Below are 25,428 nucleotides of genomic sequence, written 5' to 3'. Positions count from 1 at the left end.
AAACTATGTCTCTTGTTTCCTGATGTGTTGGCATTGGTCTGCTGTTTCTGAACTAGATACTTCATGTTGGTGGTTGGACTGTATGCTGCTAACCAAGACCAGTTCTACCTGTTGTCTGCCCACATCTCTGAACGGATCATTGTAAGGGTAAGTGCGGTTCTTTGACTTTTCAGGATCCCATGTGTTGTTTTTTTTTCCCCTGTAAGTAGACTTGACATATTCAGTGGAATGCATGAAGCATGCAGTTTCTCAATTGCCAGTGATGACAAAGATAATGATAGTAATAGCAGATACTGTTATTTTAGTTTTTACATTGTGGTTCTCAACCAGAACTTTTGTTTCCCATGGGTCATTTGGCAATGTCTGCAAACATTTTTGGTTGTTACAACTGGGGGTGCTACTGTCATCTAGTGGGTTAAGGCCAGGGATGCTGCTCAACATGTTACGAGGCCCAGGACAGCCCCCTCAACAGAGTTACTCCTCCTCAAATGTCAGTAGTGCCATCGTTGAGAAGCCCTGGTTTTTACTGTATATTGTAGGCACTGGGCTACATAATTGCTCTATGACATCATTCTACATTGTTTCACGTTTACATTACATTTTTTACACCCAGAGGAACTAAAGCTTAAGAGGGAGAGAAAGTCATCCGTGAGCACAAAGCTAGTAAGTAAAAGATGGAGCCTGGGTTACAACCCAATTCCCTCTGACCCCAAAGCCCACAGGGTGGGGGAATAGGCAGGAAGGATCCCATGCCCCAGAGTGATCGGTGACCCCAGGGACTTCTGGGCTGCTGCCCAGAGCATAGTAATGGCTCAGCACGTTTTGCTGAATGAATGATTGGTCACAGCTCTGGACGGGAGTCTTGGCAGCCACAAAAACATAAAGCTATTGGCAGCTGCAGCTGCAGCTGTGTGAGGCCAGGCTGGCCAGCACAGAGAATGCCAGGGCCATGAGGGAACAGGTAACCACAGGCCTGGCAGCCCTAGGAGGGGCTGTTTGGTGATGGGTCTTTCAAGTGACACAGGGGGACGTGCACACTCCAATAGGGAAACTGTTTACAGTGGGGCACGCCCACTGACATGGCTGTTAAACTTAGGCCTGGGGACTAGAGCTGCCCATTTGGGGAAGTGAGTCTTCCACAGCTTGCCTTGAGCTATTCTCAAACAAAGGGCCCTCTGTGTAATTCTTTTAGTCAATAAAAAAAATAAGAAGCCATCTATTAGTGGAACTCTTGAAACTACATCTCAGAGTTTTATTGGAAGTAAAGTAATGATGGAAATGAAGTAAAACACTGGTGCGTCCAGATGTCCCCGGGTGAGGCTGGCTGTGTGCTCGCCAGCACGCATACCCGGACTGTGTTTCTGTGGGGCCTGATCTAAGCTTCGGCTAAACAGCCTCCTCTGGGGCAAAGGCAGGTGGGGCCCCTCCTTAGGTCATGAGCCAAGGGCAGAGGTTCCAGCCCACACCTCAGCCAGGGTCGGGGTGGTCTTTGACACCTCACCTGCTGTCATCTGGGATTGCTTTGGTGCGCTAATAAATGTGATTTAAAGTCAAGTCTGGAAACCTAGGTTGCTTATTTTTTCTGATTCCTCACAGGAAGGAACAAATACAGTCAATGCCTTTCTTTTTAACGTTAGGGTAGATCGGATACCATGAAACTGCTGCTTTGAGTGGTGAAATTCATGCTTAAGTCAGGCAGTCTGCTAGTCACCTGCGTACTTTAAATAATTTACCTGGTGTTGAGATTTCTCCACTTCCTGCTGACAGCCCCTGCAAAGCTCTGCTTAGGTTGCCATGCAAGTCTCCACAGCAGCAATGTGAGAGGGGAACGTGGCCAGGCATGCTGTTCCCAGAACTCTTTGTTAATGGGCTCTTTCTCGTACCCAAAGTTCAATGAGAATTTAACTCGTAATGATGACCCTGAGAAGTCCAAAGTTTCTGCGATTCATGTTAAGTATGACTATTGAAAAAATTATGCTTAGTATAGATTGGATGTCATATTATTCACTAAGTTTTTATTTTTAAAAAATGAGTGTGTTCCACATTCAATGGCTTTCTTCTAGCCATAATTTTTGGTTAAGGAGCATACCTTATTCTATATGTATGCTGGGTAACACAAGGGTTACCCTAACAACAATGAGAAAAAAAACGATAGTAATAATATCTTTCCCTCACACTGGAAATATCTTACTGAGATTATTTTGTTCTAACCCCAAATGCAGAGTGAAAATGAATGCAGACTTTTGCATTTATTTAAGCATATAATGTTTAAACCAACCAAGAGAAAAACTGAATTTAAGAAATGGCATCATTGTTTGAATCAGTGAGTTTTAGAGAGCACGTTTCCTGCCCCTGAGATTCTAGAGGGTGCTAAACAGGTATATGTACCATGGATTGAGCAGAGGGCAGACCAGCCTACATTCTACAAAAAAGCCAGATATGCCCTCTCAGGCCAAGACCTGGGTCTGTTAGTTCGAGCTCTAGAATGAAGGAAGAGAAATGTGACAAAGATAAGACCTGACCACATTATATGGAGACCTGCAGATTGTATTTAGCAAATCCAGATTCATTTTGAGAACTGAGTCATTTTTCCCCACAGCAGAAATGAACATAAGGGTGAATGTATGGAGGAAGGTTGGGCTTCCCAGGTAGCTCAGATGGTAAAAAAATCCGCCCGCAATGCAGGAGACCTGAGTTCAATCCCTGGGTTGGGAAGATCCCCTGGAGGAGGGCATGGCAACCCACTCCAGTATTCTTGCCTGGAGAATCCCCATGGACAGAGGAGCCTGGCGGGCGACAGTCGCCAGTGTACAGAGCTGGACACGACTGAGCGACTAAGCACAGCACACACAGCCTGAAGACTGGAGCAGAAGAACTTCAGGCCTCCAGAAGGGGTTCAGGAGACCAAGCTTGTCAGAATTCTCTGAGGAGAGAGCAATGGGGGCAGGATCCAGCAATTGTTCATCCAGATTATCAATCTAAAGAGCTTTGGAAAGATATTTTGGTCCCATACTGTAAATTGACCAATTTAATGGAAATTAAAGCTCACTCCAAAGAACAGATTTGTTTCCTGGCTCTTTGTTTTGGGGAGCATTCCCCAGCAGAGCTCCTTTGGATTCTCCTTGTTAATGGCTAGACTTTCCTTCAACTTCATTCTTCTCCTAAAACGCATAATTAAACCTGGTTGGGAAGGGCTATGTTGCAAGAAGGAGGGATGGTCACTTTTGTCCGCCTTTCAAAGACACACCAGGGTTTCCTAGTTTTGAAAACTATTAATTTATTCCGGCTTATTTTTCCAGAAGAATAGAAATGGGCAGGTCCCCCCAAGTTTTCTTTTATTGCTCTGCAACCACAGTGCCACAAGGTGGGAAACCCACACCCGGGATCGGGAAAGACAAGGGAAAGAATGCAGATGCAAGGATGGCGAGGGATGGGGGGAGAGCAGAGCCACTCCAGGTACCATCTCTGTTTTCCCTGGCCCTTGCCCATTTCTGACCACAAACCTCCCTTCCCTTCCCCAAACACTCGAGCTGCACATACACACACACGCACACACACACACCTCTTCTGAAGTTCAGCTGAATTTTTATTTACCCAAAAGAATCAGTGGGTAGAGCAATGTCTGTCTCACTGTGCAGTTGGAGTTCAACAGAACCGTCTACTAACTATAGAAGGGATAACTCATAAACCCTTTCATAGTGGTATGGAACTAGTGTATGACATAAAGAAGTTATTCTTAAACTATGTTGAGAATAAGAATCCCCTGGAGAGCTGGTGGAAACACAGATGCCTGGGTCCCACCTCCACAATTTTTGGTTCAGTAGGTTGGAGATGTCTGAGAATATTCACTTCTTTTTTTCTAATTTATCTTTTAAAATTTATTTTTAATTTTACAATTGCTTTACAATATTGTGTTGGTTTCTGCTGGACAGCTATGTGAATCAGCCATAAGTACACATATGTCCCCTCCCTCTTCAACCTCCCTCTCACCCCCCATCCCATCCCACCCATCTAGGTTGTCACAGAGCACCGGGTTGAGCTCCCTGTGTTGTAGAGCAACTTTCTGCTCACTTCAGTTCAGTTCAGTCCCTCAGTCGTGTCTGACTCTTTATGAGCCCATGGACTGCAGCACGCCAGGCTTCCCTGTCCATCACCAACTCCTGGAGCTTGCTCAAACTCACGTCCATTGAGTCGGTGATGCCATCCAACCATCTCATCTTCTGTCGTCCTCTTCTCCTCCTGCCTTCAATCTTTCCCAGAATCAGGGTCTTTTCTAAAGAGTCAGTTCTTTGTATCAGGTGGCCAAAGTATTAGAGCTTCAGCTTCAGCATCAGTCCTTCCAATGAATATTCGGGACTGATTTCCTTTAGGATTGACGGGTTTGATCTCTTTGCAGTCCAAGGGACTCTCACTAGCTTCCCACTAGCAATCTATTTTACATACGGTAATGTATATGTTTCAGTGCTACTCTCTCAAGAGTATGCATTTCTAACAAGCTTCCAGGAGATGCTGATACTGCTGGCCTGTGGACCACACTTTGAGTAGCCCTGGTAGATGGCATCTGTAGGCCCATTTTCAGTAGACCTTTCAAAAGGTACAAGAATGAGTTTTTTGCCTTCCTCAGCTCAAGCTTTCATTTTATGCTCTTTGCCTGCTCTTTAGAAGTCCAAACTGATAAAGCAAAGAAATCCAGCTTTCCTTTCCAAATTTTGCTACTAGTGATGGTTCCTGTTCCAAGCATCTGCAGGGAGAGCCATTTCCATTGTATTCTCTGTGAATGGAGCTCCCTCATAATTGTGTAGCTCTGCAGATGCTACTGAGGGGACAGACTGATTGATTACAGGTTGAATGGTGCTTACTATGCACAGAAGATTGTATTGAGCATGAATTTGAGACCATTCATCCTCATTTTTACAAAGTGTTCATGCATACATGATTTCAATTAACTCCCACAACCCCATAAGATAGGTAAAGACATTATTATCTGTATTCTTCAGAGAAGAAAACTAGTAGAGAAAGGTTAAGTAAGTGTCCCAAAGTCACACAGCCAGTTTGTGTCATAACATAGACTAAAATGTTCGGGTCATCCTATGTAAGGCTGTGGGATAAATAATAAAAGTATCCTATAAACTTTATTTTGGCATTTGATAGCAATCAACCACTATTGGGCCACATCTGAGCACAAATTCATGATCCCAGAATGTTTTTCTGTGGTTCCATTTCAGTTTGCTTTGATACATTAAGACTCCTGTTGCTAGAGAAGAGAAATAATTTCACAGATTTTATGATAACATTTTTCATTGTAAAGAGTCTGCCTGCAATGCAGAAGACCCGGGTTTTATCCCTGGGTCAGGAAGAATCCCCAGGGAAGAAAATGGCTACCCACTCCAGCATTCTTACCTGGAGAATTCCATGGACAGAGGAGCCTGGCAGTCTACAGTCCGTGGGGTCGCAAAGAGTTGGACACAACTGAACACACACACATTACTGAGGAGGAATCCTCTTCAGGGCTCTGTGTTTTAAACCTTGTGGATCTATGGACCATTCCAAAATGATTTGAATATGTTTTAGAAATTTGAGTTTTCATTTGATGAAAGCCAAGTGAGATTCTTGTAATTGTTCCCCCCAAATTGAACCTATTTATATCTGCTGTTCCAGTGCTATCAAGTTACCAACAGGATAATAATTATCCCAGAGCTCATTAAGAAAAAGAAAATCCATCACTGTCCTGTTTTGTTTCCTTGAAGTGGCTCATTATGTTCATAGTAGAGGAAAATACATCAGCATTTTATATGGCATACCTTTGGATTTAGTTGACTGCTCACTATAAAAGGATTTGAGTCAAAGCCAAATTGCCATTCACAACCAAGCAGGCTCTGGGGACCTTGCAGAAAAGCTCTTTGTTCAAGTGGATTCACACAAAATACTGTTCAAAGTTGTTGCTGTATATTCTTTTCCTGCGTTTGTCTATGTGGTGTCAATGGTTGAGTCTTCCAAGCAGATCAGGGTTCAGACAGGTGGGAATGTAACTGGAAGTAGAAGACACCTAAATTTCCTAACTGAACCCAAACTTAGCAATAAATTGTGAGATTTCTTTTCATTATTATTTGTAAATTAGTAACACACGACTATGGTAAAAACATTCAAATAATACCAAGAGGGTAGGTAGAGAAGAATAGGTCATAATTTTAAAAACGTTAATTTTGCTGTGAGGATTTTGATGGATTCATTGATCCCTACTCAAAGATATGTGGAAATATGGGACTTTTCTTGTGGTCCAGTGGCTAAGATTCCATGCTCCCAATGCAGGGGGCCCAGGGTTCAATCCCCAGTCAGAGAACTGAGTCCACATGCCACAACAAAAGATCCTGAATGCCACAACTAAGACCCAGCACAGCGAAATATATAAATAAATAGTTTTTGAAAAGATATGTGGAAATATGTTCACTGGTACAGGGAAATGGGGCAGAGGGAAAGCAGTACAGTAGAAAATTATTTGGCAAAAAATTTTTATATAACAATAAAACCTCCAAAACTTTCTCTAGTCTAATAGATCCACTTGGATTTTCCTTGAAGACTGCATTCAGCCAGGGCTGCTTCTATGCAATACCACACAAAAGTCAAAGTTAGAATCATTATTTAATAATCAAAGGAAGTATAATTGCAACTCCAGAACTTACTAGATTTGTGACCTTGGGAAATAGGCTTATTCTTTTAGAGTCTCAGTATCAGTAAAAGGAAGAAATGGTCTTATCTCATGGAATTGGGGTGTGGATTAGCACTCAGCAAATGTGCTGTTACAATGCTTCCTTCAGTATCATCTGTGCTTAGGGAATAGCTGAGGTGTATTAATTATGCTTGTATTGTCATTTGCTTGTCATCTGTATATGAAATCATAAACATGAAGGTGATTTGAAACTATAAAAGGGCTAGCTGAATGCAAGGGCTTTTAAAAATTATCTGAGCTTTAATAAACTTGTAATATTTTCTGACATAATATTCTGGTTTTAAATCATTATTATTCTCTCTAAAAAGATACTCATTTTTGAGGTTTTTTTCTTCTTCCTTATCATCCACCTACTATAACTGACACATTTTTAGTTCCATATAGAGACCGGATGTTGCAAACCATGACACGCTGAGCTTCTGCTGGTGGAGGCGGGGCCGGGGGTCTGTGGAGGATACAGAGCAGTTAAAGGAGACTTCCTTGTTCTCCTCAGGCTGCAATTATTAGAATACGTCAGAATGTCCCATCTGACAAGTGATTCTCAAGTGAAAGACTTAGCTAACATTCTGCTTTCCTTTGAGGAATAAAGCAATCATTTATTCCTATGTCCATAACTTTAATTGTAATGTATTTATGTATTTTTTTTTCCAGGCCTCCAACCCTGGGCAATTTGAAAATGACATTGATGCATTATGGCAGCGAGGACAAGTTCCAGAGTCTGTCGTTTGTCATGGTCGAGTAGGCATAAACACAGATGCACCGGACGAAGCCCTGGTTGTCTGTGGCAACATGAAAGTGATGGGGACGATTATGCATCCCTCTGACAGCCGGGCAAAGCAGAATGTCCAGGAGGTGAGCAAGGGGCTGGCCTTGGACACCTCCTCTGACACCCGAGTCAGGAGTTCTGGGCTCTCCTGGCCTCTGACATGCTGGGCATGAGGCATCTCTCCAAGTCACCTGCTGGCATGAGATAAACATGGCGCTTAACAATTATGAGCGTTGGAGTCGTTGGGTGTCTCTGCTGAAACTATAACGCAGTTGCTACCTGAGAGAATGCATTTACCTCCCGGGAGCCGTAGGCCATGACAGTGTGACACTGGCTTCAGAAGCAAGAAGTCTCCAGGTTATTTTCCACAGGCTGCTGCCTTTCTGTTATCAACCACTGGAGCTTGCCTTTCCTTTCTATCTCCGCACTTCCATTTCCCTGTTCATCTTCTGAGCACTGTCTTAGGTCCATTCTTGCTCATATTTCTCCTGGGCCTCTTTACCTTCTTCCTCCCAGAGTCCCTGGTGCCAGGCCTGCCAGCCACTGTCTTCCCTGCTCAGTATCCTTCTGAGAACACTTAGAGAAACTTCACCTCCTCAGTCCTCACTCAGGCAACCCCATCATCTCCAGTTTTCAGGTCAAAACTCTTTCCCTCTGTAATGAGGCATGCGTGCCTTATAAAAATCAGAAATCAGGCCTTGAAAGCAGGAGGCTACTTGTCCACTTTGGGCTTGCCTGGATAAAAATGCCTAACCTCACTGAAATGCCAGTGTCTTTATCTGTAAGGTAGAGATGATGCTTCTCTGCCTAAACCCACTGAGTCTTTTATAATTTTTAACCCATGGAGACAATAAGAACTGAATCATCTTGGAAAGTCGCAAATGCTATGAAGACCTAAGGGGTCAGGATGAAGATGCCAGGTCATTCCAACCTTAATTCTGTTGCCCATTCACTGCTTCTTCCCCCTCCTCACCTTTTCACACATACTGCATCTCCGGTAAACATTTTTGAGGCAGTGGCAGAATGGTGTTTTTAAATCTCCTTTCCGTATTCTTTCTCAGTTAATAGGAGACTTAATTTGTAAATCATTGGCCCTGCTTCCAGACTGCATTCCTTTCCCAGTGCAGATCTGCACTGTTTTTTCTAAACTAGCCAAGGAATGTCCTCGCTGGCTGAGAGAATCCCAGAGAAAGGCTGTAACTGTAGACTTTTACACTGATTGTAAAGTTGCGGTTCATGTTAGAAGAGCTGTGACCTACTAGCCGGATGGGAACTCTCAGGGTTGGGAGGTTCTCATATACATTTCCAGATACCAGCCTTAGATACCATGATTCTTCTGCCTTTTAGAAAGAGATGAACTGTCTGTGCTTCAGATCACACCAACTCAAACTCATCCTTGCAACCGGCTCTACAATCCCCTACCGGGCCTTATCTAAATGTAAGCGGAAGATGACAAGTGGGGAGAGTCCCCCATAATCCCTCCTGCTACCATTTACCAAATGTCTTCATTGAATGATGTTCCTTGGTTTGACAAAAACATATTGTCTTAAAATAACAAGGTTACCTGGAATTTCTCACATTCCTCTAGGAAGCTTCTCCGAAAGGTCACCCAATCAAGGCTCTAGATGAGACATTCCTCTGTCCCCTTCCTGCCCAGAGCAGCAGGAGGGAAGAAAGAAAAGCAAGTCCCTGGTTAGAAGGCTAGTTTGAGTCCTGATGCTGGTACTTACTTGCCCAGGAACTTTGGCCCAGACACGCACTATGCCTCTGTTTATTATTCTGTGAGCAGGGAATACCCATATTCATTTCATTCACATTAAAGGATTTTTCTAAGCTCATATACGGGAAGCATTTTTTAGATGTATACAGCTAGGCAGATATAAATGGATATTACTATTATTGTTATAAAATGCAAGTTATATACATAATTCATCCATTATTTCACATTAATATTCTTGTCTTTCATAAGTCTATCCACACTTCTAAAATACACATCTTTAGAAATCTTGTCTATCTCATTCGCTATTTATTACAGACAAGAGAGATGATGGTAACGTTGATGATGGTGCTGACAGATATGTGAACTTCATCTTTACCTCTCCCTGACTCAATTTTCCCAACCTTTAAAAAGAAGGCCATTCTTCCAAACACACCAGGAAGTGAAGCTTTGGTTGATCTGATTGCAAGCGTAGGACTGGAGGCTTTTCCCCATTCTTTAAGGAGGCGGGATAACCAGAGCTGACTTCTGGATTAGCTGCTGTGAAACAACTGCTGTGGCTACACCTGTGCCTGGTACTGTGATGGGAGGACAAATGTCAGCTGCTGAGCGCCTGACTCTGCGTCTCTTCACTCCAGGCAGTGGGGAGAGGGCTTTGCGGGTAATAAGCACACAAGCGCCCTGTGTGGAGAGGCCTGCAGGAGATTTCTGGGACTCATGTGGACTCACATCCAAGACACAGAGACGATAAAGCAGATGTGACTGAAACCTGCAAAACAGAAGCTCTGGAAAATGCAATCGGCCTCTGTGAAGAGCAGTTTCACTTACCCAGACATGGCATTTACTGAGGCAATAATAACCTGGAGAAGAAACACAGCTTTCACAATGGAAACTAGCAAAATTAGGGTGGAAAGGATATGCTGAGAACCAAAGGGGCATGAAGAACAGCAATGTCAATGGAAAAAAAAAAAAAATAAGGAAGTTGAATGTTGAATGCCTCAGTCAAATTCTGTGGTACAGGCTGAAAATAAGGCAGCAAAGGACTAAACAAGAAAAGCCAGGAAAAAAAAAAATCAGTTAAGGTGAAATGGTCTAGACCATTTCAATTGGTCTAGAACAATGGTCTAGACCATTTCTCCCAATTGCACCAGCAGTGTGCTAGTTAAAAACAAAAGTGTGATGAGCTCAAGAAAGCCAAACACGCAAAGTCTCCCTTCAGAGCCACGAGCCAAATCAGAAGTTCAGGCTGAGCTGGTGCCAGTCAAGCTGCTCCTGATGGGAGACTGATAGTCTAGGCTGTGGGCCATGTGTAATGAGATCTCCCTCCCTAAACAGACTGGAGTCCACGGTCTGTGATGTCTTCTCCGCGGTACAATGCTTGAGTTAATGATATGGAAACCTTGAGTGTGAGATAGCATGACAGAGGCAACCATTTGCATTCATGGTTAAAACTTTGCAAAACTGTGGGCAAGATCGAACGCCCAGATTCACTCACTAGGCTCTTACTCAACACACACCGGTGAGCAAGGCATGGGGTTAAATGGTGGCCTTGGTACAGTTCCTAGTAGAGGATCCCAAGGAGGCACAGCCCTTATCTCTAGGGGTTTCCGTGGGCCAACTGTACATGCCACAGGGAACATGCAACTCAAGCTGTTTATATTTAGCTTTGGAAAGTCTACAATCTAGCATTAGGAGTCACGAGAGCATTTTCTTAGATAAAGATTGTTCTAGAAGGTGTTTAGCTCCCCAAGTCAACCCTTAAAATTTTCTTTGGCCAAAAATCTGTCTGAAATACAATGGTAGTAGTCCTAGTGAATCTAATTGCTATGTCTGGGAATATGTCTTTGGGGAAAACGAAGTCAAGAATCCCACTTAGACAGCAGGGGTTATTTTCCCTCTGTGTAGCCTTAGCCTGGACTGTTGGCATGAGGGCACATTCTCCTCTGGTTTCCCTCTGCAACAAAGAAACTGGCACTGCCTCTGCTTTGCTCTCTGATGGACCATCCTGCAGGAACCAAGGGGATAATGAGAAGTAGGCAAAGTGGGCACAGGTCTCCCAAGAGTGCAGGGAGTGGGGACCGGGGCAGGGCCTGGCTAACTGGCTCCTGATTGACCCTGCCTTCAATTCTGTTAGTGTCAGTGATGGTTCTGCCATCTCACTACCTCCATTCTTTCATTCCTTCTTTCCTTCATTCAAAGTCTGGGTGCCTGTTACCTGTCAGACACTGTGCCAGGTGCTCTGCAGGTTCTTAGATGGTCAAGATACAGGTCTCACCCTCAGGGAACTTTCATGAAAATTTAAGCTCCAAATAGGAACTACTCCTTGAATCTCCAGGGCTTGGCATAGTATCTGGCACATAGTAGCTACTCATTTCAGAGAAGGCAATAGCAACCCACTCCAGTACTCTTGCCTGGAAAATCCCATGGATGGAGGAGCCTGGTAGGCTGCAGTCCATGGGGTCGCTAGGCGTTGGACACGACTGAGCGACTTCCCTTTCACTTTTCACTTTCATGCGTTGGAGAAGGAAATGGCAGCCCACTCCAGTGTTCTTGCCTGGAGAATCCCAGGGACGGGGGAGCCTGGTGGGCTGTCGTCTGTGGGGTCGCACAGAGTCAGACATGACTGAAGCAACTTAGCAGCAGCAGCAACAGCTACTCATTTTATATTGTTGAATGAATAAGTGGCTCGCAGTGATATGTACACACAGGGCAATATGAGTCTCTGACTGCTCCTTCTGGGTATGGCTGGCAAGGCTCTCCTTGCTCTGGCCTTGAGCTTTACAGTCTAGACACACTGAACTCTGCATTCGGTCATGCAGATATAATTCAGGGGATTTGCTGCCTCGGAACTTGGCTTATGTTGTTCTTTCTGTCCAGCATCCCTGTCTTATTCTTACCCTTTCCTCTCCCTTCCCTAGCTGACATCTGTCTTTGACTAATTTCTATCTTTTACTTATTTACTTATTTGGCTGCACTGGGTCTTAGCTGTGGCATGAGAAATCTTAGTTTCAGCATGCAGGATCCAATTCCCTGCTGCTGCTGCTTAGTCACTTCAGTCATGTCCGACCCTCTGTGACCCCATGACCAGGGATCAAACCTGGGCTCCCTACATTGGGAGCGTAGAGTCCCAGACCCTGGACCACCAGCGAAGTCCCACTCCTATCTTAAAGTTATTAATTTATTTAATAAATATTAGTTAAGCACCTACTACACACAAGGAATTGTTCTAGAAACTGGTGATATGGTGATGAACAGAAAACCATGGGCTCAAATACGTCCTCACCCTCATAAGGGTATCTATTCAATAGAAGAAGACAGTAAAGGGGACTCACTAGTTGTTTGGTGATGAATTGATTAATGCCTGCATGTAAGGCAGAGGGAGCCTTCCTAGTCTTGGAGGTCAAGCAATGCTTCTCTGGTGAAGGGGTGTTTTAAATAGGGGACGTGGAGGTACAGGAGCAGGAAGGAAGAGCTTCTGATGCAGGAAATGCCCTGAGCAAAGGTCTTGACCTTGTGGAGGGGCAGAGTGTGTTTGAGAACTGAAATAAGCCAAAATCTCTGTTGGGCTTCACCATCTCCGGTAAGCCCTTTTTCACAGTCCCCTGAGAATACCTCACAGTCCTCCAAGGTACCTGCTTGGAGTTGATGGGATTCTCTTTTCATAACTCCATCCTCACCTGCATTTTTCACATTGTAATACAATCTTATGGGATGAGTCTGTCTAGACCATGAACTTTAAAAGAGCAATCATTTTGAAGTTCCAACACTTAGTGTAGTACCTGTAGTACCTGCTATGTCAAAGGCAATTGGTGAATATTAGTCAAATGAAGCAGTGAATGAATGAATTGAACTAAGCTTTTGATGACAGCAATGATCAAACAGCTGTGAGCTCCCTGACAAGTGCCTAAAGTAAAGTTAGTCCGTTTATCCAGTTAAGCACCGAGTCACAACTTCTGATACCAGCCAAATGGATGAACAGAGAGCCTTTCAGATAGTGGAAGAATTTTCCTGCTCACTTGACAGAGTGAGTACAGGGAGGAGTTAAGGGCCAAAGCAGGGATTTCTTAAAACAACAGAAAAGCATTTCTAGTTGTTCCAACATATAGATGATGTCCAGGTGGTATATTTTTTAATTGCCAAGAGATGCTGGTTTCATAATCCAGTTATGTTCCCTAAAAGAAAATTTGGGGACCCACATAGTACTGCCAACTTTTTAACTTGTCAAATTAGGTCATTAAAAAAATTGATCATGCTATTACTATGAATTCATTTTTTAAAAATTCCAATTGAAAAAGAAGCCTTTGAGTCAGCACATTTAGCCCTAGGAAAATTCCACTATATTGTCTTTATTGTTATCATTTTGCTGGCACCCATGAAATTTATTTTGAGCAATTTGCAGTGACAGTTGGGAGTGTTTGAACTACTTCTGTAAGAATGGTCGGCTCAGAGGACCCCTGGTTAGGGTAGTCTAGGGGAGAAGTCATCTGTGGGAAGGAACCCTGAATTTTGAGGGGCCTGCAGGTGGGTCATCTGGGCTTGCAAACTGCCCCTTGAAGAAATTTTCTTCAGCAAGGTGTCCACCAGCAATTCAATGATATGTTATATACCCATTCTTCAAATGTTGTTACTTGAACTAAGCACTGCTCTTTTAATTTATAAATACAAGGTTGGCCTGTATTTGTTAGGTGCTTATAGCATGTGCTCACTTGGAAATGATACCTTGCCATCTTGGACAGCACTTGTTTCTCTCCAAGGTCAGCCAGCTCCATTCTCAAAAAGATGGTTTAACTCTCAGCAGAGAGAAGTGAGGCCAGAATAGTGAATGAGGGAGCTTTTGCCCTGTAATTTATTTAAATTTTATTAATTTTTGGCTTTGCTGGGTCTTCACTGCTGCACGGGTTTTTCTCTAGTTGCAGCAAGCAGGGGCTACTCTCTAGTCGCAGTGTGCGGACTTCTTATTGTGGTGGCTTCTCTTGTTATGGAAGCACAGACTCTAGGGCACTCGAGTTTCAGTAGCTGCAGCACGTGGGCTCAGTGTTGCGATCCCAGGCTCTAGAGTATGGGCTCAGTAGTTGTGGTGCAGGAGCTCAGTTGCTCCATAGCTTGTGGGATCCTCCCCTGTGAGGGATCAAACCCGTGTCTCCTGCATTGGCAGGTGGAATCTTTACCAATGACCACCAGGGAAGTCCTTTATTTTTTAAAAAATATTTTTCCCTGTAATTTAGCCATTTAATTCTGGCTCATTTTATAAACTAGTGGATGGAAGTCACTGACATGAATTTTGAAACTTTTGCTTCTTGGAGGAGAAAAACATAAATTTCTCTTAAAATAGTTTGGGCAAAAGGAAAGGACAGTCCCACTGCCAAAATTCTTCATCTCTCTGGGTCACTCTGAGCGTTAGTTTGAATAACAAACATCTAAGCGCGTGAAATCTGCTCTTTAATTCCATTAGGTTGACACAAACGAACAGCTGAGAAGAATAGCCCAAATGAGGATTGTTGAATATGACTACAAGCCTGAATTTGCGTCTGCAATGGGAATAAACACGGCCCATCAGACAGGTACACACACAAACTCCCTTCTTGATTTTGTGTGGTCGACTATTCAAGTTTTAATTCCCTCTTCATCTGGAGGCTGTATGCCCATAGCTCTTGACAGCATCCTGTTGTTCTAAAATATACCCTGTGAAAGCTATAATCACTAGAACAGGGAAGGTTAAAGAAATTGCTGTGTCATCTTTACTCAACAACACGCCCACCCCAACTCCTGCACCCCAAGGTACTGGGGGACGATTCTGAATGCATTGTTCTTTCCCCCAGAGTCCTCTTGCTCATGGGATGAGGGCTGAGGGGCAGATGGCAGAGCAAACTGTAAGCAGCCCTGGACAGCCTCCAGGTAGAGGGGGAAGGTTAGCCGGGCAGGTGGGTCCAGTCAGAGGAAAGGCAGAGTGGTGCCTCTACTCCAGTCCAGGAATTCTAAAGAAACAACGACCATTTAGGGGTCAGAGTCCGCCTGCAGGAAAAGAGAGAAAATCACTCTCCAGACTTACGTCTATGTACAGGGATTTTAAGGCACTTACCCTTTCCAACTTTTGGCTCAGAGTCTCAAGAAAGAGTGGAGAAAACAACACTCCCACTTTTTAAAAAAATTAATTTATTTTTTAATTGAAGGGTAAATGCTTTAGAAAATTGTGTTGGTTTCTGCCAAACATCAACATGAATCAGTCAAAGGTATACATATTTTAATCTTAGAGTGGTTCTGGGATCCAAATTCCTCCTTTGCTTCAAATGCCTTGTAGATCAAAGCCAACACTGAGGAGGGATAAGTATCTATTTGCAAAGACATCCTGTTCGCTGTTCCCATTCTGGGAAAGGTCTTTTCCCGACGAAACCTGATGGAGTGTTTGTGTCTAGGAATGATCGCCCAGGAGGTGCGAGAGATCCTGCCCAGAGCTGTGAGGGAGGTCGGCGATGTCACCTGTGAAAACGGAGAGACGTTGGAGAACTTCCTCATGGTGGATAAGGTAACCCCTGAACAGATAGCTCCCCTAGGGCTCTAACCCCACAGGTGAACCCCCTTCTGTGGCTAGATTATTCCATGTTGGATATTCACTGTGCCCTGAATATCCAACCAGGAAATGGGACAGTAAAAAGAATTCTTCACTGAGCTGTAGAGTAAGCAGGTATTAATTGTCCCACACTAGTCGTAGGGACCAAAAAAAGAAGTCGCGTTAGGGAAAAGGGGGAGAGACCACAAAACAACACTGAAAACCGTGGCTCTTGTCCGAGTAGCAGTGGCCCTGGCAAAGTCCACCTACCCGGATTGCCCTTCAAACAAGGACCAAACATCATGAGAAATAGTGACAGCCAGTTTACTTAGACTTTGTCTTGAAAAACGAGACTAAACCTTGCAAATATGTCATTTCTCTCACATGATGTCCTTTAAGTTATAATTAACACAATGTGCTCCTCCTTAGGATGGTTGAAGACTGAATGAAGTGTTGAATTTTTTTTTTTTGAGCATAGGTTTTCAACAAAACTGTGTGTTTGACTTTCACAGCACAATCATAAAGTGGGTCATTTTTACAAAGATATTCATGAGCTTCATCTTTTTTTCCCAAGGGCCTGTTGAAATTCTTTGATATTCAAATCATTCTCTGTCTTTTTTTCAAATCATTCTCTTGTGAAGGAATGTCACCACCCTTGTAGATTAGTTCCTCTTCACTTGTTAAGGAGTCTGCCGTTTCCTTACTAGCTGATGCTTCGGTTATGATTTGAGGGGTTCTCCCAGGTCACGTCTGTTGATTCTGTGAAATCCTGCATCTTTTGCAAGGTTTGCAGATTCACTCTGTGGCTGATTTGCTTTCCATCGCATTATTATGTTTGATGCTGGAGGGAATGCTGATTGACGTGGGGATTTCATGGTAGTCGGAAGAGATGTTTGAATGAAGACTAATCTGTAATTTGTCAGCTCGTCAGGGCAGTGCTTCAAAAACTTCAAAGTGAACATGAATCAGTGGCTGGGGGGTTATTAAAATCCAGGTTTTGGTTCAGCCAGAACGGGGTGAGACCCCAAATCCTGCATTTCTAACCAGCCTCCAGGTAAAACCAATTTTGCCAGTCCTGCCTGTCAGCAAGACACACTTGGAGTAGCCAGGTAGGCCCTTTCAGTCTTCTACCTACAAGCTCTTAGACAACAATCACTTATATAACAGCATCAGATGACCTGTTCACTGGGCTGCAAGGCCCGAGTAGTAGAAGTTGAGTTATTAATACTTTCTCCTGCCTCTGATTCCCTGGGGAAGGGAATGGCAACCCACTCCAGTATTCTTACCTGGAGGTTCCCATGGACAGAGGAGCCTGGCGGGCTACAGTCCATGGGGTGGCAAAGAGCTGGACATGACTGAGCAACTAACACTTTCAATTTCACTTTCCTGCCTCCTAGGACCACATCCTCCATAGGAGAAATTCTTCAGTCTCTCAGACCTAAGCTATGTTCACTTGAGAGGTGTTATCATCAGAAATGTATTTGAAGAAATTTAAAAAAAATTTTTGGCCATACCACACGGCTTGTGGCATCTTATTTCCCCAACCTGGGATCAAACCTGGGGCCCCTGAGAGCACCGAATCCTAACCACTGGACTAGCAGGGAGTTACCTGGAAATTTATTTTTAATAATAAAAACAACACTAAAATTTTTATATAATTTACTTAAAATACAAACTATTTTATATATAAAATAAAATGTTATAAAATATATTTTAAAATATAATGAAATATAAAATATATTCAGAGGTATTGTGTGGAATTTTCCAGGCAAGAATACAGGAGCAGATTGCCATTTCTTCCTCCAGGTGATCTTCCTGACCCAGGGATCAAACCCACGTCTCTTGCATCTCCTGCACTGGCAGGCAGTTTCTTCACCACTATGCCACCTGGGAAGCCATTAAAAATATATTAAAATATAAAATATATTTAGAGGTGTATGTAAAATAAAGTCACCCTCATGCTCTTGCATTTTCAAACTTCCTGGGGTGAGAGAAAGAACAGAAGCCCAACTGTCAGCCTCGGGGTCCTGGGAGTACGTCACCAGGCTGCCAAGGTAGGGGCTCTTGGGGTCTCGTCTAGTAGCAGCTGTCTCACTTCTGTCTCCGGTCCTTCCTTGGAACATTCAGGAAAGAGATTTCTATGTTACCTGTGTGGGTAGCGCCTGCTGAGGACCTTAGGACTGTCACTGTTCAGCAACAATTTCTTCAGGTTTTTCTTGTAAGATGGTATGGAAAAACCTGAACGAACCTTTTGGCCAGCCTCATAGTTCTCCCTCTGGCCTAGTATTTTCCCATTCTCAGATGAGTTGAATGGAGACAGTCAAGAAGATTAGCAGTTCTGAGGGCCAATGCCCCACTTTCCTTGGGGAAGCTATACCCCAATTCATTGCTAGGAAGCCAAGCCCAGAATCCTAGGAAGGGGGGGGTTGGCATTCCTATTCCAAGCAGCCAGGTTCACTTATCACCTGAAAAGTCATCCATGCCAAGGAGGCACTGAGTTTATAAATAATTAGAACTGACAAGAGTCCAGAAAGGAAAAGGGACGATTCTCTTAGGAAGAGGACCTTGTAGTGATATAGTCTACGGCAGCGTCACCAAGGCCACAGTCATTTACAGCATCTGTGACACCAAGAGCGGATGAACATCCCCACACTCTGAAGCCCAGCTTTCTTCTTTGACTCACTTCTGAGGACAGATTTGAATTGCTGGTTTAAACCTCAACACTCTGGAATATCCCTCTTCTATATTATAAGTACATCCCAGAATATCCTCTGTAGTGAAGTAGCACAGGGTGATGTGAGAGGTCCCCTCCCTGTACCAGGAGGAAGGAAGCCCTTTGGAATTGGGGGCAAAGAATTTTGCATAAATAAACCTTGTTTAACTAAACCTTAACTAGTTACTTCTTCACTTTTTTCTATCCCTAACCCAAATCTCTCTGTCTTGTCGCTTCTTCACAAATTTATTATTTCTTTGTCTAATGAGTTTAGAAGTTTGCTGCTCTGGTCATGTTTTCAAGTCTCCATTCTCTTGTGAAATTGCCCATGCATGTGGAAAAATTCCTGGAGAAGGAAATGGCAACCTACTCCAGTATTCTTGCCTGGAGAGTCCCACAAACAGAGAAGCCTGGCGGGCTACAGTCCATGAGATTGCATTAAATAAAATGTGCATGCATTTCTCATGTTAAAAAAAAGGCATAGGATATGTGATTCCTATTGTCACACTTTTTCTTTTTTTCTATCGTTTTTTTTGATGTGGACTATTTTCAAAGTCTTTATAGAATTTGTTACAATATTGCTTCTGTTTTATGTTTTGGCTCTTTGGCTGCAAGGCATGTGGGATCTTAGTTCCCTGACCAGAGATCAAACCCACACCCCTTGCACTGACAGGCAAAGTGTTAACCACTAGACTGCCAGGGAGGTACCTCCAGGCTCTTTTTTAACTGCAATGAGAAAGATGTACAGACAGACTCTTGCTTTCCTGGGCTCCTCCCTATTCATGTGAGCACCATGGCAACCTTTCTTGCTTTGTCCAGGCCTGTTTGTTTTCCAGACCTTCGCTAGCATTTCCTGGGCTTTGTGTGTTGTAATAATAGGTGGAGATCCAATTAAGATACAAGTCTCTCCCTCTGCACTCCATTTCTCTTCTCTTTTATAAAGAAATTCTCATTGAAGCTAAAATGCAAACTAGAACCTGGAAATGTTGAAATGTTGTGCTCCATGATTACTATATCATTTCCACCTGGACTTTGCAACTTGAAGCTGAAATAAGAAAGAGAATTACTGGATCTTTACAGATTGTCCATACAACCAACCAAAGTTGGAGATTAGGGATGTCAGCCAAAGTTGATGAAAGCCACTCTTCTTTCTCTTCTTCCTTTCTTTCTTTTTTTTTTTTTGTTTTACATATGAGTTTCACATTTTTTTTAATGTGGAACATTTTTTAAAGTCTTTATTGAATTTGTTGCAACATTGATTTTGTTTTATTTATGTTTTGTTTTTTTGGCCATGATGCATGTGGGATGTTAACTCCCCAACCAGGGATTGAACTCACATCCCTTGCATTGGAAGGTGAATCTTAACAACTAGATGGCCAGGGAAGCACCCTTTTTCTCCTTAACAGGAGAGATGACCTTGTGAGATAAACATCTCCTGGGGTGATGTGCTGCTTCTCTAAATTTCTCATGTTTTGGGTGGCTCAGTGAAAGCTCAGCCATGCAAGATGGGGTGAGAGGACTCAGGGTTCATACTGAGAGCAAGGGAGCCTTAGAGTGGACACCGTAGTCTCCTGAGCTAGACTACTGGGGCTCTGCCTTTTGGCTTGCTCATCTATCTCTTTACTTGGCAACTTTTAAAATTTGTTTCTGTGATTATTTGGGAACAACTGGTTCCATCTCTTGAGCATTATTAGGTATACTTGGTATAAGAAAAATGTCCACAATAAATGTAACAACTGCCTTAAAGGAATTCACAACGGAGTCTATATAAAGTCTTTATGAAGATTCACAAAGGAGGTTCATCTCATCAATCACCAGTTCTTGAATAATCTGTTTGTGTGTGTTTTTAAGGCTACATGTTAGAAGCCACCCTGCCATAACTTAGTTTGTGGCCACTTTTTCTCTTTGATTCTATTTTTCCTGCAATTGTAATGTGGCAAGAATTATCTATTTGAGTCATACAAAGATAAACAACGCTTGGTTCCTGACTTCACGTAGCTGTCAGTCTAAGCAGGGTGATGTGACAGGTACGCAAGAAATAAAGCTCTAAGTTAAAACGTGAGATGTAATGAATCTGTGGAAAGCATAGATTCATGCATCCACTTCATGTGGAATGCATGAAGTGTTACCTCAGTTCATAGGAAGGAGAGGGGCTCCCTGGAGACTAGGCAGGGGTTCTCAGATGGAAGGGAAGTGATGAGACTGAGAGACAAAGGAAGGGAGGCATTGGTGGGTTGTGGGGATTGAGTGTAGCCAAGGGGGGAAGGGGATCATAAAGGGCCCCCCAAACCTTCCTTTTTCTCATCCACAGTATCCATTTGACACCCAGTCCTGCTGTTCTTACTTTGGCACTATCTCTTGTATGTCAGCTCCCTTCTTTATTCTCTCTGTTTTTCTCCTTGGCTATCATAGCAACCCTGTAACTGACCTACTAGACGCCAAGAGAATCATTCTTCTTAAAAACAAAACAAAACAAAACAAATATCTCATCCTATAATCCCCCTTTCCCATTGTTGACTCTTCACTGGCTTATGATTACAACCCTCCACAATCTGAATGGAATCTTCCCTTTCTAACTCATTTCCTAACACTCACACCCCTCAGCTGCCAAACACCATCTGAATGAGCTGAGACCTTCAGAATCTGATGTATCTGCACACACACGCATGTCTTGTTCTCAGCTCCTCCCCACCAGCCTTTTTTCTGCTCCTCACAGTCCAAGTTTTATTTCTGCCTTGGAGGTGTTCTGTGGACTGTTCTCCACCCTAAAGATCCTTCCTTCAGATGATCTCATCATTTGGATCGCAAAGCAAGACCTTCCCTGACCACCTTGGCTAAAAGAGTCTCTGCGGTGCTCGACTTCACTTTGTTTCTAAGATCCAGGGCCGCTGTGAGGGTGCAGAGCGCCTTGGCAATGATTTGAAAAGGGCGCTCCCTCTGGCTGGTGCAGATCTCATGCTCCCTCTCAGCGGGGCCTCTAACACAGGATACACGGCAAACTTGCTCCCAGCATCCTGGAGACTTCTGCCTCTATCTGACATGAGCTCGTTTATTTGCCTACTTGTTCTTTGCCAAGCTCCCTGGGTGGTTGTGTGAGAGCCAATCTTTCTACATTTTTCCAAACTCTATCTCCAATACTTTCTTTTTTTTTTTTTTTTACTTTTATGCATTAGACAGGGTGCTCAGGGCTGGTGCACCAGGATGACTCAGAGGGATGGGATGGGGAACACATGTAAACCCATGGCTGATTCATGTCATTGCATGGCAAAAACCACTACAACACTGCAAAGTAATTAGCCTCCAACTAAAATAAATAAAATTTTTTAAAAAGTAAAAAAAATTAAAAAAAGAATCTGCCTGCAATACAGGAGACCCCGGTTCCATTCCTGGGTCAGCAAGATCTGCTGGAGAAGGGATAGGCTACCCATTCCAGTATTCTTGGGCTTCCCTTGTGGCTCAACTGGTAAAGAATCCACCTGCAATGCAGGAGACCCCAGTTCAGTTCCTGGGTCCAGAAGATCCACTGGAGAAGGGATAGGCTGCCCACTCCAGTATTCTCGGGCTTCCCTTGTGGCTCAGCTGGTAAAGAATCTGCCTGCATGTGGCATTAACCCCAGGGCTTAGGGGACTGTAGGATCTTTGAGAGATCTTGGGTGATTGAGTTAATGAATTCCATGATGCCTGGATTGCTCCTGTCTACACACTGCCTTAGGCCTTTGGCTAGACATCTTCTAGAGTATTTGTTGCATTGTGTTATCCTTCTTTTTTCTATTCAGTGTCTCCTCCACTGGACTAAGAGTTTTTCAAGTTCAGGAATGTGCCTCATCGATTCCGTGTGTGTGTTTGTGTGTGTGTGTTCAGTTTATTTATTTATTTTTGGCTGTGCTAGGTCTTCACTGTGCTGTGTGAGCTTCTCTTGCTGTGGAGCACAGGCTCTAGAGCGCCCAGGCTCAGTAGCTGTGAGATCAGTAGTTGTGGTGCACAGGCTTAGTTGCCCCATGGTATGTGGGATCTTGGTATCCCCACCAGTCATCGAACCTGCATCCCCTGCATTGGAAGGTAGATCCTTAGCCATTGGACTGCAAGGGAAGTCTCCATCCTGTGTTGTTTAAAACAGTATCTGATACCTTGTGGGTTCTCAATAAGACTTTGTTTATATTAATGCCTGAGTTTTTGAATCGCAGTGAATAGAAGAGATGTGGTTCTGTTCACATAAGGGAGTCAGAAGGAGAAGTGTTTTTCTTGGGGAAAAGATGAGTTCAATTTCAAGTTTGGGATGCCAGCTGAACTTTCAGATGAGGACATACAGAGGTGACTGGGACTATAGAATGTGAGTGAGCAGTTGGGGGGTCAAGGGGAGCTGCAGACAGGGCTGAAGGTATTAATTCATAAGGAAAAGGTTATGGTCGCAAGTCACAGATGGGAAGGCTGTGGCGAAGTCTGGCCTGCAGACACTTTTTTACCTCATGATGTTTAAGAAATTTTCAAATTCATTGCCTGCTTTTAAAAATTAGGATGGAAATTCCCTGGCGGTCCAGTTGTTAGGACTCAGAACTCCCACTGCAGGGGACATGGGTTCAATACCTGATCAGGGAACTAAGATCCCACATGCCCAAAAATATAAACAAATAAAATCAGGAGATCTTCACACAAATTTCAGATTTCTGGTTCCCTTGATATCAGATCTTTGAATGTGGTACTAAGGAGTGCCACCCCTTCATCCTGCCCTGTCCCAGAGGGGCTTCAGAGCCCTCATACCTCTGCTTTCTGTTACCTGCCTGGCCCTGCAGGCTCTTGATATTGGATGAGAAGCACAGAAGACTAAAGGCAACAGAACACTTCCAAGAGGGCCTTTAGAGGAAAGAGAGGCCCTTGGGCAAGGTAGGAGAAGAATGTGGGACAACACAGTGTCTAAAAAACCAAATGGGCAGAGAGGATGGATAAGGAAATAAGGAGGAGATGGGAAGAAAATGAACCTTACCAAAATCTCTTTGATTATGATGATTAAAAATTTGTTGATAGTATATGGCACACTGGTTTAAGAGCATGAATTTCAGCATCAGATAAAACTTTGTCCGAAACTTGACTCAGCCAGTTTGGAGAATTATAAGGTCACCTTTAAAACAAATTATTTTATTCTTTACAGTTCTGGAGTGAACTAACTTTAGTATGATGAGTTAATCACCCACCTTAATCACTTTCCCCCAATGAAGCAGTTGTTTTCATAAGCAGTTTTTTTTTTTTAAAGTAAATCTTCTTAAGACCACAACCTTTGGGTCTGCAACACAGTATAACATGATAAATGGTTCCTTCTCCAGGGGATCTTCCTGACGTAGGGATTGAACCTGGGTCTCCTGCTTTGCAGGCACATTCTTTTATCATCTGAGTCACCAGGGTAGCCTGATAAATGGTTAATTGTTAATAATTTTTTTTCCAGATGCCACTATTTGGGGTGTTTCTGAAATGATTTATGTTTTTTAATGAGTGATGAGTATTATTTTTCATTTTTAAATATAGAAAAACTGAGTTTAAAATTATAAGTTTAAGTTCTTATAGCCAGCCTGGAATCTAAAATGGGGCTTTGAAAGGTCTTACTTAGCAGTTAGTTTAAAAGTCCCTTCTTTTCTCATCAAGAGAGGAGTAGAATTCATTCCTTAGTTGCAGTGATATTTCCCATAGGAGTTAGTACACCCTGTTCACTCACTGATTGGCTTGACTCCAAGCTGAATGATTAAAGCTCATATTCTATGCGACCAACTCTGGATATTTTAACAACTGATCACTTGTCTGTTGATTATCTTTTTTAAAAAAGTTATTTATTTGGCTGTGCCAGGTCTTAGTTGCGGTGAGTGGAATCTTTAGTTGTGGCATGTGAACTCTTAGTTGCAGCATGTGGGATCTAGTTCCCTGACCAGAGATTGAGCCCAGGCCCCCTACATTGGGAGCATGGAGTCTCAGCCACCGGGCCACTAAGGAAATCCATGTAGATCATCTTCTTTCCCAGGAACTCTTTACACTGGAAGCAGAGAGAAAATTCTCTTGTTTCTAAATTTTAGAGAGAAAAATGCCATGCACTAAGCTTCCCTGATGGCTCATAAAGTAAAGAATCTGCCTGTAATGCAGGAGACTTAGGTTCAGTCCCTGGGTTGGGAAGATTCCCTGGAGAATGGAATGGCTACCCATTCAAGTATCCTTGCCTGGAGAATTCCATAGACAGAGGAACCTGGTGGGCTATAGTCCATGGGGTTGCAAAGAGTCAGGCATAATTGAGCGACTAACACACACAGACACACACACACAAGACATTTATTGTTTTCTTGGGAAGTTTCTTTTTGTAGCTATATCTTTCAAAAGTAATTGCTCATTTTTTTCCCCATGCATTTCAGCAAGATGGGTTGATGGATGGATGGATGGATGGACAGATGTGTGATAAAGGAATTAGAGCAATATGCTACTTGTGAAATTAAAGTGGGGGGCGGTATGTGGGCATTTACTCTGCAATTAAAATTTTTTTAATGCATGCTTAAATTTTTTTCTGTATGTTTGAAAACTTTTGTAATAAAATGTTGGGAAAAGAAGTGCTGTTCCAGACACCTAAAACTGCAATTTAAATAGTGTGTCAGCAGGTGGTGGCAATGCTTTGAAGATCAGGTAGCTCGTTTATTCAAGCCTTTACTAATTTAATACCTGGAATTTCACATTTTATTTACCAAAGTTGTGGTTGTTGTTCAATCACTCAGTTGTGTCCGACTCTTTGCGACCCCATGGACTGCAGCACTCCAGGCTTCCTGTCCTTCACTATCTCCCGGAGTTTACTCAAACTCTTGTCCATTGAGTTGGTGATGCCATCCAGCCATCTCATCCTCTGTCGTCCCCTTCTCCTCCTGCCCTCAGTCTTTCCCAGCATCAGGGTCTTTTCAAATGAGTCAGTTCTTCACATCAGGTGGCCAAAGTATTG

At 43.2% G+C, this 25,428-nt stretch overlaps 1 protein-coding gene across 1 annotated transcript in view; it reads left to right on the top strand.

Annotated features, from left to right (window-relative positions):
- Nucleotides 1-25,428, top strand: part of MYRFL (myelin regulatory factor like) — a 117,587-nt gene that overhangs the window by 55,268 nt on the left and 36,891 nt on the right. Inside the window, exons 10-13 of the mRNA XM_081589713.1 lie at nt 57-147; nt 7,379-7,579; nt 14,663-14,771; nt 15,624-15,733. Coding sequence (XP_081445839.1) covers nt 57-147; nt 7,379-7,579; nt 14,663-14,771; nt 15,624-15,733 — 511 coding nt within the window. The remainder of the gene's footprint in view (nt 1-56; nt 148-7,378; nt 7,580-14,662; nt 14,772-15,623; nt 15,734-25,428) is intronic.

The sequence above is a fragment of the Giraffa tippelskirchi genome, chromosome 4, assembly GCF_054371585.1.
Source record: "Giraffa tippelskirchi isolate mGirTip1 chromosome 4, T2T-mGirTip1v1.2.pri, whole genome shotgun sequence".
Lineage (NCBI taxonomy): Eukaryota > Metazoa > Chordata > Mammalia > Artiodactyla > Giraffidae > Giraffa > Giraffa tippelskirchi.
Note: the sequence above shows the minus strand (reverse complement) of the source record. Positions and strands in the feature narration are given on the sequence as shown.